General features: G+C 38.8%; 1 protein-coding gene across 1 annotated transcript; it reads right to left on the bottom strand.

Annotated features, from left to right (window-relative positions):
• Window positions 1-1,511: 1,511 nt before the first annotated feature.
• On the bottom strand, window positions 1,512-12,467 carry TMEM70 (transmembrane protein 70). Its single transcript, XM_090283744.1, has 3 exons — window positions 12,010-12,467; window positions 10,634-10,739; window positions 1,512-2,054 (listed from the first exon to the last, which is right to left on the bottom strand). The coding sequence occupies exons 1-3, from the start codon at window positions 12,217-12,219 to the stop codon at window positions 1,597-1,599; spliced, it is 774 nt and encodes a 257-aa protein (XP_090139870.1). The 5' UTR covers window positions 12,220-12,467; the 3' UTR covers window positions 1,512-1,596.
• Between the last annotated feature and the right edge of the window lie 3,167 nt (window positions 12,468-15,634).

Below are 15,634 nucleotides of genomic sequence, written 5' to 3'. Positions count from 1 at the left end.
TACACAGGGACAAAATGGTTACATGAATAGAGGGCATTTAAAGAAAGGTAAAATGTACTCAAAACAAATTATGATGAATATGACCTTTAATAGAAAATTTTAAAATGTTAACAATGCCGGGTTTTTTTTTGTTCTTTTGGATGTAGAAGTTTTTTCTTGCTTCTGCTGTCCAGTATTTTATGAGCAATTTGATAATATAATTTTTATATATATAATAATCACATTAACTGCTAAGACAGCGAAAAGTAATCCACGACAGAACAGGCAGGAAGAGATCCAGCCTGAGGACAGAGATGGCACCAGCTTGTTCATCTTTCTGAGACCCCAGAGCCCATCCTCAATGCAGAAGGCAGGCTCTAGGGTCTCAGAAACATGAGTACTTTTCTACCTTAAACTGGAAGCTTCTAGCAGCTTCAGACTTGAAATTATCTTCCCTATGCACTAAGTGATGGCCCTTCTGCTTTCCCATCAACCTCCCTTACACAGAGCTAAGCTGTGATCACATTTACCTCCCTAGCAGGCAATTAAGACCTTAGGCAGCTCCATACAGTCTGGGTGTTTTGTTCTTAACTGTGACTCTGGAAACTTAGCACAGTATCTGGCACATTCTAAGTGCTTAATAAGTATCTACAGATCTAAATAGCATAGTTTGAGGTCTTTTGCTCTTGGCTGAAAATTCTTCACAGGAACCAATTTTTATTTTACAATCAGAGGTAAAAATCTTAAAATGTCCATATTTAATGAGTTAACATATCTCTGGCAGGGTAGCTCAGTTAGTTAGTGTCAGTCCGATATACCAAGGTTGCAGGTTTGATTCCCAGTCATGGCATGTACAAGGATCAACCAATGAACTCTAAATGGATGAGCAGCAAATCAGTTTCTTTCTAAAAAAAAAAGTAAGCACAGAATGCAATTTTATAAAATATACCATCCATTTATCTGCACACGATTTTCCTACCGAATGGTGCACCAAGGGAGGAGTGCACATGAGGGAAAAATATAACTACATAAGACACTGCTTAGGTCACCATTTCCCCCAAAGCTAACCACACTTGACTTCGCATGGAGAGCCTTATTATTATGGGCAACCCTGCCAGAGGATGTAGGCAATAAGCTATGTGCTGAACCAAAGGGGGATTAATACTGCTCTCCAGAATTTATAAATTTTTAAAGTTTTTAATGTGAGAAAGGATAGTACCTGTAACACATTTATAAAAATACAAAGAAGGAAAAATAACTTCCCTCATTTCCTTGACATCTGATCTCCACACAAGGGAAGTGACTCCCCTTTACGTGTCTGACATCTGATCCCCAGCTGAGAGGCAACCACACTTGATTCAATTATCTATACATATGGCAGCATGTACATGTATTTTCACACCTTTTTAGAAAACATTAATGATATAATAGTATATGTTTTGTTTTTCACATAGCTGGTTTTTATAAACATAATTCTCTGAAAATTAGTTAAAAGTTGTTTGCTACAGTTTAAAATTATTTTTAACAGTCACTAACAGAAAACAAAAGCAAAGGCAATTTTATTATTACACATGGGGAAAAAAATCATATTTAAGCACAAATATAAAAATAGTAGACTCATTTCTCATCTTTAAGCTGTTCCTTTTCACTGATTTCTTCCATATCAAAAGTGAATGGTTTGTCATAACCCATAAGATGGTCATAGTCTTTGGGATTTGTAAAGAGACTCGGATTAACTAACAGTGATTTTTTTTTAGCATAAAACGTGGTAAACACATGTGTGCTGTTTGGAATCTTCACGTCATTCTGATGAAACACTGTACTTGTTTCTGAAAGTACAACGTTATAAGTAATGGCTTTGTAAGTGTTTGTTGTGGTATCATGGTACAACCGAATGACATAGCCTTTTGTAAGAAAGTGAAGCAGTACTGGAGTGATCACTGTAAAGCTTCCTATGATGCCATAAAATAAGATTTGCAAAGGCAAACTTCCAAATACTATATTATTTTGTGCAAAAATGTATGGTAGAAATGCAAGGCTGATCATACTTGTAGAATAGGAAAAACATTTCACACCTAAATGGGAAAAAAAGGGGAGAGAATTAATACTTTTAAGAATCAATCTATTCAATTAATTTTCCACCTTTTTTCTTACTATATCATCATTAAAACTACAACAAAATCAGAACACATATACGTGTTATAACATTCCAGGCTCTGTCTTAAGCACTTTACATATTTTATTAATGAAATCTATAGAATGCCCTATAACATAGATGCATAATTATCATGAGGTAATTTAAGAGATGTGAAAAATGAGGCACTTGCTCAATGTCACACAGCTACTAAGTGGCAGTGCTGAATTCAAACCAAACCATGTGACTTGAGTCCATGCTGTTGGCCATTCCACTACACTGCCTCTCCAAATGAGAAATCTGCTTTAGGGTTAACTGGCCTCTAGCTCAATTCCCCAATAAGAGATTTAATATTACTTAAAGGTCCTTATGAATACTATAAAAATCAATGCAGTCAGCAAATTATCAAATAAAACTCTATTAACAAGTCCTTCAAATATCCAATATAAAATCTTCAAATTTGGGCTAACTTTATCAAGACAAGTACCCAAAAGTAAAACGACAAATTACAAAAATAAATAAATAAAAATAAATAACACCAGTGGATAAGAAATACATGGGAAAAGTATTCAACTTATCATATTAGAAAGATTTAAAATCAATGACTTCTGAACTGTATACTTGAAAATTGTTAAAGTGGTAAATTTTGTTATGCATTTTACCATAGTAAGTATATAAATGACTTTAAATATAAATTTCTTAGTTTGAAAGTGTACTTTCAACATGATTCTAATAAAAATACCATCTGTTTGGAAAACAGACAAGTTGAGATCTTAGACAAATTGATTATAAAGTTAATTTGGAAAAACAAAAGAAGCATAAATGATAAGGGGTGCTGCTAGATACTAAAACATAAAACAGTAATTAAAATAGCATGGTACTAGAGCATTAAAAAATAGATCAATGGAACAAAATGGATAATCTAGAAATAAACCTCATTGTATATGGATATTTAGTACAGAATAAAGATTAATCTAAATAAGTGGGCAAAAGTGGTGTTGGGACAACTGGAGAGCCATACAGAAAAGGATAAAATTCAATCCATCCCTCATACCATATACCAGGAAAATTCCAAATAATCCAGAGATTGAAATGTAAAAAATAAAGTCATAGAAGTGTAAGAAAAGGATATCCACAAAATCCTTTATAATCTGATAATAGGAAGACTTTTCTAATTATGATTCAAAATACTGAAGCAATCAGGGGAAAAGACTGATAAATCTGATTTAAAATGTGCATGGATATGAGTACCATAAACAAAGTAAAGTGGCAAATGAGAAAAATTTTGCAATTAATATCACAAAATTAATATTCCCAATATATAAAAGGTTCCTAGTATGGAAGAAAAAGAAAAAACCCAACAACGTTGTACCCAAACATGCAAGAAATATAAGCAAACAGTTCACTGAAACAAAAATGCACGTGGTGCTTAAAAAGAAATGATGCTAAACCTCAATCATATATGAAACATGCAATAAAAAAACACAGTGAGATACTGTTTTTCCCAATGGCAAGAACCAGAAGATTAACAACATAGTCTGTTGTTGAGGTCATAACAAAGCAGACACTCTCATACACTGCTGTTAGTTGAGGGCTTATCTTGCATCAGAAATTTAAAAATAATTCCTTAGTCCCACAGTAGTTGCCATGACACTGATACATATGGGATACAATGTGGACCAGCCCTGGCTGGTTTAGCTCAGTGGATTGAGCGTCGGCCTGCGAGCTAAGTGTCGCTGGTTCGATCTTCCAGTCAGGGTACATCAGAGAAGGAAAACTCTGACTCCAAAAAACCTCCGCTGCCTTGCGGCATACCTCTTCAGGGGAAAGGCTAAGGGAGTAAACCCTGACAGAAAATCCGGAGCCGGAGTCCCTAAGGCGGTTTGACGTTGTAGTCAACACCGGCAACTCCTGCGGCGCACCTGAACCCAAGCTGTATCGACTCCGTCTTTCCCTTGGACCCTTCAGCTGCGAAGAGAGGGGGGGTCTGCTGCATGGGCAACAGCAGACCCTCCATATTACCCTGCCCAGGCTCTGTAGCTTCAGCGTCATCGCAAGATGTCGATTCAACACGGGAGGAGACAGATACTACCATGTCACTCCCGAGTCGGACTGCGCAGCCATTCTCGGCGGTGCAGATGGACTCTTAAGAAGCTACACCATCGTCTCTCGAGACGGACGGCTGCCGCCGCCGACGACAATGTGGACCAAGTTGCCACCTATATAAAAGCCTCTTGAGCCCTTCCAACTACCTCTTTTTTCCCCATTACTTTTGTCATATTGTAGTTAGTTGAATAGCAACCCACCAAAATTTATGTCCACCCTGAACCTCAGAATGTGAATTTATTTGGAAATAGGGTCTGTGCAGACAATTAAATAGTGAGATGAGATCTTACTGGATTAGGATGGACCATAAATCCAATGAGAGTACCCTTATAAGGATTGAATAGGATAAACAGACACAAGAAGGCCGTATGAGTAATGCAGCCACAAGCCAAGGGAACACAAAAGTATTGCTGGGAGCTACCAGAAGCTGGAAAAGGCAAAGAAGAATTCTTCCCCAGAGCCTTCACACAAAGCATGATCCTGCCAATTAGTCCTGACTTCAGACTTCTGGCCTTTGAAACTGTGAGAATAAACTTCCGTTGTTTTAATCCACCAAGTTTGTGGAAATTTATTGAAAAAGCCCTAGGAAATTAATACACACATATACTTTATTTTGCCTGAATTGAAGTCATTGCTATTTTATAAACATATTTAGGCTATCCTATCTTCCTGACTTTGTGCATACTACTTTCATGCCTAGGATGCCCTTCTTTCACACCTCTTCATGTTTAAAAGTCTAGTCATCTTAAAATGAGAATACTATGACATCAGTAATTACTTGTTGCTGACTTAACAAAAACTATCAACTAAAATGTCTTTAAACTAGGACCCATTTGGTAGTTTCAAGAACCTCCAGGAATGGTACCTCTATATATACCTTAATGCCTCTCACTTAGTTTTACATAGAAAAAATCAGTTTCTACATAAAAATATTAATCCCTGCTATGTACAGTAGTCCCTCTCTATATCACAGTTCACTTATCACAGCCTCACTGTATCGCAGAATTTTAAAAAATATTGTATTTAATTATTTATCGCGGATTTTTCGCTATAAGGTTAATAAGGGACTGGGAACGGTTTATAAGTGTGTGGGAAGGGTTTATAAAGCCTTGAAATATATATAAATACTAAAATAAATGTAAGGTTCCTACTTTGTGGGTTTTCACCCATCGCGGGGGCGGGGGGGGGGGTCTAGAACATAATACCTGCGATGTGAGGGAATACTGTATTGAAAATGACTTTCTATTTTCATAATACTGAGAAAAGTCAAACATTCTATTCCTCTACAAATTACAATTCTAGAACTTTGAATACCCTATATAGCTGTGCTTCCACTAATATTACACTCTACCCACACCAAAATTAATTCTTATTAATATTCTCTTCTTTCTAGAATGGAGTCAAGTGGGAACATTAAACAAACTGATAAGCCTCCCCTGCATTTAAAGGAACAGTGTCTGTGTTCAGAAGGAAGATTATGATGAGGATCACTGTTAATACAGCTCGGTGGCATCAATCCAGGTATCCAGGGTGTAGATGTGACATAGGCTTCTGAAGAAATTTCTAACCATTCAAAATTGATTATTGCATTAACTTCAGAACACCACTCAATACTGATGATAATCAGCTTTGTTCCTAAAAAGTTTTTAAAAGCTAGTTTAAACATACTCTATTTTAATGTCACATACTTGAGAATTTATAGATTTCCAGAGTAAATTTTAGATAATAAGTTGATACCAGCATGATCAAAAAAAACAAATGCAAAAGTGGGTGCTGAAATATTTTAGTAGACCTGGTTATAAAATAATCTTCCAGATAATTCAGGTTATACTTTTTTTAAAGATTATAATGATGTACTTAAGTTTTCTTGACCTTCCTTACTAAATTGTTCCATACTAAATCCTAAATTTTGATCTAGGAAAGAAATTAAAACTTGTAGCAATTTAGCACACTGTCTTTTCCTTCTCCACAACTTTCTATCAGCAGGAAAAGCCACTAGAAAAAAACCTGTTTGGGCTCCTGGACAAGATGGAGGCATAGGTAGACATGCTGCGTCTCCCTCCACAACTAAGAAGGAATACAACTACCTCAAAACTAGAAACAACCAGAGTTCCAGAAACTCAAACTGCAAGGAAGTCCAGCAAACAAAGATATAAAGAAGAAATACTCATCCAGACAGGTAAGAGGGGTGGAGCCAGGGAGGAGAGGACGCGGTGTGGTGGCAGCAGCGGCAGCAGCCGGCAGAAAGCACAGTCACACGTTTTAAAAAGTCAGGAGGGACACCTGGGGAGCATTCCCAGCTCCTCAGCAGACCTAGCAGCTCATGGTCCCAGCATAAGGGGAAAATCAAGCCTCACTGCTTCTGACTGTGCAGATTAGTGGAGGTTGGGGTGGAGGCAGAAACTGCCCATCTCTCAGTAGAGTCTGCTTGTTTAAAGGGACCCCATGGTCCTAGAACATCCGCAGACCTACCCACTTTGGGTATGATGGCCAGGGCAGCAGCTAGAGGGGCGCCGGTCCGGGGCAGAAGTGGGAGAGGTGCCTAGAAAAGGGGTGAGTGTTGGGCAGGCAGCATTGTTTCCTCTCGGACCCGTCCCCCACATACAGCACCACAAAGCAGCGAAATGGGTGGCCCACACTACAGGACATCTAAGGCTCCCCCCAGACAGGGAGTCAAAGCAGCTCTACCTAATACACAAAAACAAATACAGGGAGGCTACAAAATTTAGGAGACAAAGAAATATGGCCCAAATGAAAGAACAGATCAAAACCCCAGAAAAAGAACAAAGCAAAACAGAGATAGCCAACACATCAGATACAGAATTCAAAACACTGGTGATAAAGATTCTCAGAGAACTCACTGAGTATAGCACACGCATGAGGGAAGAAATCGAGCTACACTAAGTGAAAGAAAGAAAAATCCATAGGGAACCAACAGTGAAGGGAAGTAAGCCGGGGTTCAAATTAATGACTTGGCACAAAAGGAAGAAAAAAACAGTCAACCAGTACAGAATGAAGAAATAAGAATTCAAAAAAACAAGGAGAATAAGAAGGCTCTGGGACATCTCCAAAAGTGCCAACATCTGAATTGCAGGGATGCCAGGAGAAGAAGAACAAGAAATTGAAAACTTATTTGAAAAAATAATAAAAGAAAACTTCCCTAATTTGGCAAAGGAAATATACATACAAGTCCAGGAAGCACAGAGAGTCCCAAACAAGTTGGACCTAAAGAGGACCACACCAAGACACATCATAATTAAAATACAAAAGGTAAAAGATAAAGTTTTTTTTTAAAAAGATTTTATTTATTTATTTTTAGAGAGAGAGGAAGAGAGGGAGAAAGAAAGAGAGGGGGAGAAACACGAATGTGTGGTTGGCCTCTAGTGCCCCAACTGGGGACCTGGCCCACAACCCAGGCATGTGCCCTGACTGGGAATCAAACGGGGGACCCTTTGGTTTGCAGGATGGTACTCAATCCACTGAGCCACACCAGTCAGGGCTAAAGAGAGAATTTTAAAAGCAACGAAAGAAAAGAAGAGTTACCTGCAAAGAAGTTCCCATAAGACTATCAGCTGATTTCTCAATAGAAACTTTGTGGGCAAGAAGGGACTGGAAAGAAGTATTCAAAGTGATAAAAGCAAGGGCCTACAACCAAGATTACTCTATCCAGCAAAGCTATCATTTAGAATGGAAGGGTAGATAAAATGTTTCCCAGACAAGGTAAAACTACAGTAGTTCTCCATCACCAAGCCCTTGTTATATGAAATGCTAAAGGGACTTCTTTGAGAAAAAGAAGATGATCACTTCTTCCAGCCAAGATGGAGGCATAGGTAGACATGCTTTGTTTCCTTCCACAACCATAAAAAGAATTACATCAACCTCAAAAATAAGAACCAGAACTACCAGAAAATCAAACTGCATGGAAGTTATAAAGAAGTAATACTCATCCAGACAGGTAGGAGGGGCGGAGCCAGGGCAGAGAGAACACTGTGTGGAGGTGGCAGCAGCAAGGCAGTGGCTGTGGCTGGACAGTGGGAAGAGCAGTTGCACATTATAAAAGTTGGGAGGGACATCTGGGGAGGGATCCCAGCCCCAGACCAGACTGTGCAGCTCACAGTTCCAGTGCCAGGGATAGCAAAGCCTCATTGCTTCTGACTGTGAAAACCAGTGTGGATTGGGGTGGTGGAAGAAACTGCTGGTCTCTCAGCAGAGTCCATTTGTTTAGAGGGCCTACATGGTCTTAGATGCCTACAAACCCATCCACTCTGGGAACCACAACCAGGGCAACAGCTAGAGGGGCACGAGTCCCATACAGAAAGTGAAAGAATTGCCTGGAAAAGAGGCAATTGTGGAGCAAGTGGCATTTTCCCTCTGTGACCCCTCCCTGACACAGAGCACCACAACATAGTGAAAAGGGATGCCCTGCACTGACGAATACTTAAGGCTAAGGCTCTGCCCTTTACAATGTAACAGTTGTGACAGCTCTACTTAAGACACAGAGGCAAACACAGGAGGCTGCCAAGTTGAGGAGTCAGAGAAGTATGGCCCAAAAGAGAGCAGATCAAGGTTCCAGTGGGAGAACTGAGGGACAAGGAGATAGCCAATCTAACAGATGAAGAGTTCAAAACACTGGTGATAACGATGCTCACAGACTTGACAGACATGCTTGAGTACTGCAAATGCATGAGGGAAGAAGTGAAAGCTATGCTAAGTGAATAAAAGAAAATCCACACAAAATCAATGGTGAAGGGAAGAAAACCGGGGTTCAGATCAATGATTTGTAATGTAAAGAAAAACAAACAAACAGTCAGCCAGTACAGAATGAGGAAACAAGAATCTAAAAAAATGAGGAGAGGCTTAGGAACCTCTGGGACAACTTTAAATATGCCAACATCTGAATCATAAGGGTGCCAGAAGGAGAAGAGGAAGAGCAAGAAATTGAAAACTTACATGAAAAAAATAATGAAAAGAAAACTTCCCTAATTTGACAAAGGAAATAGACATACAAGTCCAGAAAAGCACGGAGTCCCAAACAAGTTAGACACATAAAGGACCACACCAAGACATGTCATAATTACCACATTGCGTATGGGTGGCAAGAATTCTCATCATTTCTAAAAGGCATTTAAATTCCCTGGTATGCAACGTGTTAAAATGCCAAGGTTTAAAGATAAAGAGAGAAATTTAAAGACAGCAAAAGAAGAGTGTTACCTACAAAGGTGTTCCTATAAGACTCTCAGCTGACTTCTCAAAAGAAACTTTGAAGGGAAGAAGGGGACTGGCAAGAAGTATTCAATGTGATGAAAAGCGAGAACCTACAACTAAGATTACTCTATCCAGCAAAGCTATAGTTTAGAATGGAAGGGCAGATAAAGTGCTTCCCAGACAAGGTAAAGCTAAAGGAGTTCATCATCACCACGCCATTATTATATGAAATGTTAAAGGGACTTATTTAAGAAAAAGAAGATCAAAACTATGAACATTAAAATCCCAACAAACAGCTACCAACAACTGAATCTAAAAAATAAAAACAAACTAAGCAAACCACCAGAATAGGAACAGAATCATAAGTATAGGGATCATTTGGAGGGTTATCAGCTGGAGGGAGAAAGGGGAGAAAGGGGGAAATGTTACAGAGGATATGAAGCATAATTGGTAGGTACAAAATACACAGGGGAATGTTAAGAATAGTACAGGTAATGGAGAAGCCAAAGAACTTACACATAAGACCCACGGATATGAACTAAGGGGGTCGCATTGGTGGAGGGAAGTATGGTACTGGGTGGAGGGGTTAAAGGGGAAAAAAGTGAGATAACTGTAATAGCATAATCAATAAAATATACTTAAAAATAAAGAAAAAGATCAAAACGATGAATAGTAAAATGACAATAAACTCACTACTATCAACAATTGAATCTAAAAAACAGAAACAAACTAAGCAAACAACTAGGACAGGAGCAGAATCATTGATAATGGAGACCACATGGAGGGTTATCAGCAGGGAGGGGGAAAGGGGAGAATAGGGGAAAAGTTACAGGGATTAAGAAGCATAATTGGTAGGCACAAAATAGGGGGAATGTAAGAATAGTAAAGGAAATGGAGAAGCCAAAGAACTTATATGCAGGACCCATGGACATGAACTAAGGGAGAGGGGGCGACTGCTGGAGCAAAGGTGGGTACCAGACGGATGGGAGCAAAGGGACAAAAAAATTGGCACAACTGTAATAGCATAATCAATAAAATATAATTTAAAAAAGGCCACAAGAAAAATAATTATAATCTAATCCTTCCTTGTGTCTTGCAATAAGAGGCGCTAAAGTAACATGCTACGAGCATTTTTTTCTTTTTTTACAATTAAAAGGTAAACAAAAAAAAAAAAAAAGAAAGAAAATAGTCTCATTTCTGATTACCCACCAAATACTGTTCGGGACAGATTCCCAGTATAAATCAGCCTTCCATCTTCTGATTTTTCAACTTGTTTACAGAAGCACTGAACACATCTTTCGCAAGAAACAGGTATCTATGGAAACAGAGACCTTTACAAATAAGTACATAATAATTTGCATTTAGACCAACTTTTAAATTAAAGAAAAAAAATTAAATAATGAAGAGAACTTGTCACATTAGGTGATTTAAGGAATTCTCCCAAATAATCTGCAGAGCTAAAGAAATCAAACTGGCTAAGAGAATGGCTTTTCGTAATACCAGTCGTAACTAGAAACATTCTGAGTTGGAGTTCTAAGACTTAGGTTTGCATCCCTGCTCCAAGCTTTTTAAATAGTGTGACCTTGAGCACATAAAATGTTTACTGGAATAGTTTCTTCTATTCAATTCTTAATGAGATCACTCTCCTTTGATAATCAAAGATTTACGTGCACTCGCTCTTCAAAAACTAATCTTAATAATAATGTAAGTAAAGCACTGAAAAATCAGATTGTGTAAAGTCCAGACCATTTTTAAAACTTCTAAAATATTTATACTATAGCTAGTACAGTAAAAAAAAAAAAAAAAAAAAAAAAAAAAAGTTAGCTCTTTCCCTTAAGGCTTTATATCCATCCCCTTGTATACCTTGGTCCTTTTAAGGAAAATATTTTACTTGAAATCCAACATCAAATTTCATGGGAACAAGAGTGCCCGAACGTCTGAAAATAAATTTTAGAGCACGCACACTTCAGAAGGTATGCCTAATTAGTTTCTGCTGAAATATAATAAGATTCGAATTCCCATGTTAGGGATTTCTTCCTAGTTTCAACCATGTCTGCTAATCCTGATATTTTACACGGCAGGATTAGAAGACAATTTATTAAGATTAAAATGAGAAAATTAACGTCTCCACCCCCATTTTCCAGGGAGCAAAGAAATTCCTAAACACAGAACCATCTAATAAAAAATAGGACTCAATGTCAGGTTATCCGAGTTCTTAATGAGGGCTCAGGTGTTGCATGCACTTGTCTTGCAAATTAACTTTCCAAGCTTCTGCTAAAGGGCATAAGAAAATAAGTCTCCACAAATCCATCGGATTTGCAACCCCCCTGTAAAGTGCTTGGAACCGCGCAGAGAATAATCACTTTCCTACAGATGATCCTAGACTCTCCAGCGCGCCGTGCCCCCGGGGACCACGGGCTGTTCCCCAGGCAAGGCCTGCTACTCCCGCGGACCCCGCAGATGGCTCCTTCTGCAGTAGAGCCACGGCAGTGGGGAGAAGCTGTTGGAGGGCCGGGGCTGCCCAGGTCGGACGCTAGGCCCACCTCCCACCCTTACTACGGCCCGCAACCCCTCAGATCGCCGACCTGCGATAGTTCGGGACGCCGGAAAAGCGGCAGGGCTCCCCGCAGCCCAGCGCTCCCGCCGCCGACCTGCCCCGAGGAGCTGCTGCAGGAGACCGACCGCGAGACCGCCGCCCCAGAGCCTCGGAGCGCGGCGGCGGCCCACAGCAACCTCCTCTTTCCACCGAGCCGCCGTCCGGCCGCCAATGGGCCGCCGGACGCCAGAAGCAGCATTCCGGACGTGAGAAGTGGCGACGCAAGGCTCTGCGGCGCTTGCCCGGAACCTTGAAGGCCGGCCTGGATGAGTGGCACAAACTCCGCACCCTAAGGGCCACCGGGCCGGGTTGGCCGTCGCACGTGTGCGGAATATGCGGCCCGCCGGCAACCTTCCCCCTGGTCGCGTGCGTTCCCTGCGGGTGTAGTTCTGAACTCACTACACTGGCTCCTCGCTACCGCCAACCCCAGAACGCCCAGAAGGCGCGCGGGGCTTGCCGGTCTCGTAGTCTCGCGTTCCGCAGTGTGGAAGCAGTGAGGGGAAAGCCATACGCGAAGGGTAAACTCTGGAAGCCAGGGTTAAATCTTTTATTCAAGTGGGTGTCATTTTCTAAGCCCCAACAACTGTTTTCTTTGCGAAAATGATTCTAGCTTGCTGGCACCGAGGAATAATACTTTATATGAATTAAACAAAAATGAATGGTAATTTAATGCAACCAATGAGTTGATAGAAAGTAAAGGAAACTCGTTCACAGAATGTTGACACTTCTTAAATTTGTCTTTGGGAATCACATCTATATACACATGTCCACCTCTTGTTAAAGTGGGATTAAGCATCTCTTATCAGGAATAAGTCAGAAGCAGAGCATACAAAAATAGTGGGTATAACTGCCAATCTACAGTGCTCACATAGTGGAGGAAACACCTATAAACAAGCTAAAATATAATGCTATAATATAATTAAAGTATAGCAATTCATAAAATGCTACAGAAACCCCTAAAACAACATGATTAATTTGACCTCAGAATGTCTAAAGGCCTCATGTTCAGCTTAGTCTTTACGGGATGAGCACCCAAATGGTAAAAATCACTTTTGTTTACTGTTAAGAATTGTTTTTGACTCAACATGCTATTTGCATAAGAGAACAGTAAAATAATATCACATTAGCAACTCCAAATTCTGTCTTGCTTTTTTCTAGGTACCCAGAAGGATAAAATTATACTACTTCTTTATGAATAACTTCATTCTGAAATTAATCTTCCACTTTAATTTTTAAAATGCTTCTAAACAGTGTAACTCATATGCAAACAATAGCAATTGTCCATTAGTTTACTGAGATATTTTTTCTGTAGTGTTTTTATTTAACATTGTTAAAAAAATAAACTGAGTCACACTAATAACTTTGAGTTTATTTGAGCAAAAATGTATTCAAATCAGGTGGTACCAAACTGGAACTGGTTAGGAGGGCTCAACTGATGGGAGCTAAAAGCAAGGTTTTTATAAAGAAGATGTAGAGGTAAAGCAAAGAAATTGTTTTATTGGTTATAATTTAAGTGGTTGCGTTATTTGGGAAAACGTAGTTGGCTGTTTGTGATTGGTTGTTCTTATCCCTGAGGCATTTACAGGAATTGACTCTGGCTTAGGTTTTGGTTTGCTTACTAGGCTACCAAGTATCAGAATCATCTCAGTTAAATGACTTTCTCATTGATTACATCAACAATATGCTGAGAAAACCTGCATTTTTATCTTTGGTTAAGCTTAGTTTCTTCCTACAGATATAGTCAGCAAATAAAAATAACATTTGTTCTACTCAAGGTTTCTAAGTAGCTATAATGAAATAACTTCTGAAGACTGTGCTATAAAATTATAGGGAATTGTGCATTGTTAAGTAGATTTCTCAAGTCTAGTAATTTAGAGACATTTGTTGAATGTAAACTACTTCAATGGGGTTTTAGAATAATACTAAGGTTGTTTAAAAATTAAGCTTTGATTCCCTGTTCATATTGTCTGAGAGGTTCCCTTTTAAAATGAAGGATAACAGAAAAATTGAAAATGAGTATCACTTGTAGACTGTATGATCCTCATTACTGTATGTAATTTTTGTTTCTTTTTTAGCTATCTTTCCTCCCCATCCATTAACCCCCTTTCCATCCTTTAAGGTGACCATAAGAGCAGAATGGCATGATAGGAAAAAAATTATTTTGGTAAATCTAGTATATTGATAAGAACCATAAAAACTTTTTTATACATTACTGGTTTAAAGCATATACTGGGAAACTCTTGCTAGAAAGAGAATTTGTTAATAAATTCTCAAGATTTTTTAAATGTTCATATTATAAAGAAACAATCAGAAACATGGTTGAAGATTTCTGTAGAGAAACTGAACACAGCATCGCTTTAAATGATTTAGAAATGGAAATAAGGTAAATAACCAGCATAAAGGAAATACTTAAGTGAATCATGGTACATTTAGGCAATGTATTTCTATACAGACATTTAAAATTATCGTTGTAGAGATCGGTTACAGAGGTTTGGTTTTTGAGATTTGTTAAGTTGGGAAGTAAATAGTATACAGAACCATATACATACAGTGTATGTTACATGCTGTTGAGGCAGCTCTGACTCCTGGAGATCCCATGAATAAGTGACATCCAGAGTGTCCTGTCCTCAGCTGCCCTGCTCAGCTCCTGTAGATTCATGCCTATGGCTTCTTTTATGGGTTCAATCCATCTCATATTTGGTCTTCCTCTTTTCCTGCTGCCTTCTATCTTTCCCAGCATTATTATCTTTTTCAAAGAACCACGTCTTTTCATGATGTGCCCAAAGTAGGACAACTTCAGTTTTGTCATTTGCCTCCAGCAATGTTTCAGGTTTAATTTGCTCTAAGACACACTTGCTCATCTTCCTGACAGCTCAGGATATCCATAGAGCTCTCTTTCAACACAATATTTCAAATGAAACCTTTTTTTTTTTTTTCCTATCAGCCATCTTCACTGTCCAACTTCACATATGTACACAGGAATTGGGACTACGATGGTGTAGATGGTCCTAGCCTTGGTCTCTAATGACATCTTTGCTCTTGGTGATCTTTCAAAATTTTTCCATTGCTATCTTTTCAAGTCTTAGCCTTTTCTTGATTTGTTTGCAGTTCCTATCTGAATTGATGAGAGAACCAAAGTAAATCTTTAACAATTTCAATGTCTCCATTGTTTATGTTAAAGTTCTGTATTTTTTCTGTAGTTATTTTCTGTCTTCTTGATGTTCAAATGCAGTCCAGCTTTGGCACTTTCTTCTTTCACTTTAATCATTTCAAATCGTTGCTACTTTCTGTCAGTAAGATGATGTCATCTGAATATCTTAAGTTATTGATATTTCTTTTACCAATTTTCACTTCTCCTTCCTCTGAGTCTCACACACTTTTTCATATATGTTCTTCATAAAGCTTAAACTACTAGGGAGACAATATGCACCCGTGTATGACACCTTTGCCTATAGGAAACTATTCTGTTTCTCCATATTCGGTCCTGACAGTGGCTTCTGTCAACAACACAAGCTACACATTGGAACAACCAAGCACATTATCTGTGTAAAAGCTCAGGGAAAAAACAAACCTATCTGCAATTTCTGCGTTTTTACAATAAACATGTATATTGA

Source organism: Furipterus horrens, unplaced genomic scaffold, assembly GCF_987537825.1.
Source record: "Furipterus horrens unplaced genomic scaffold, mFurHor1.1.pri manual_scaffold_7, whole genome shotgun sequence".
Classification (NCBI taxonomy): Eukaryota; Metazoa; Chordata; class Mammalia; order Chiroptera; family Furipteridae; genus Furipterus; species Furipterus horrens.
This window is presented reverse-complemented; position numbering and strand designations above follow the sequence as displayed.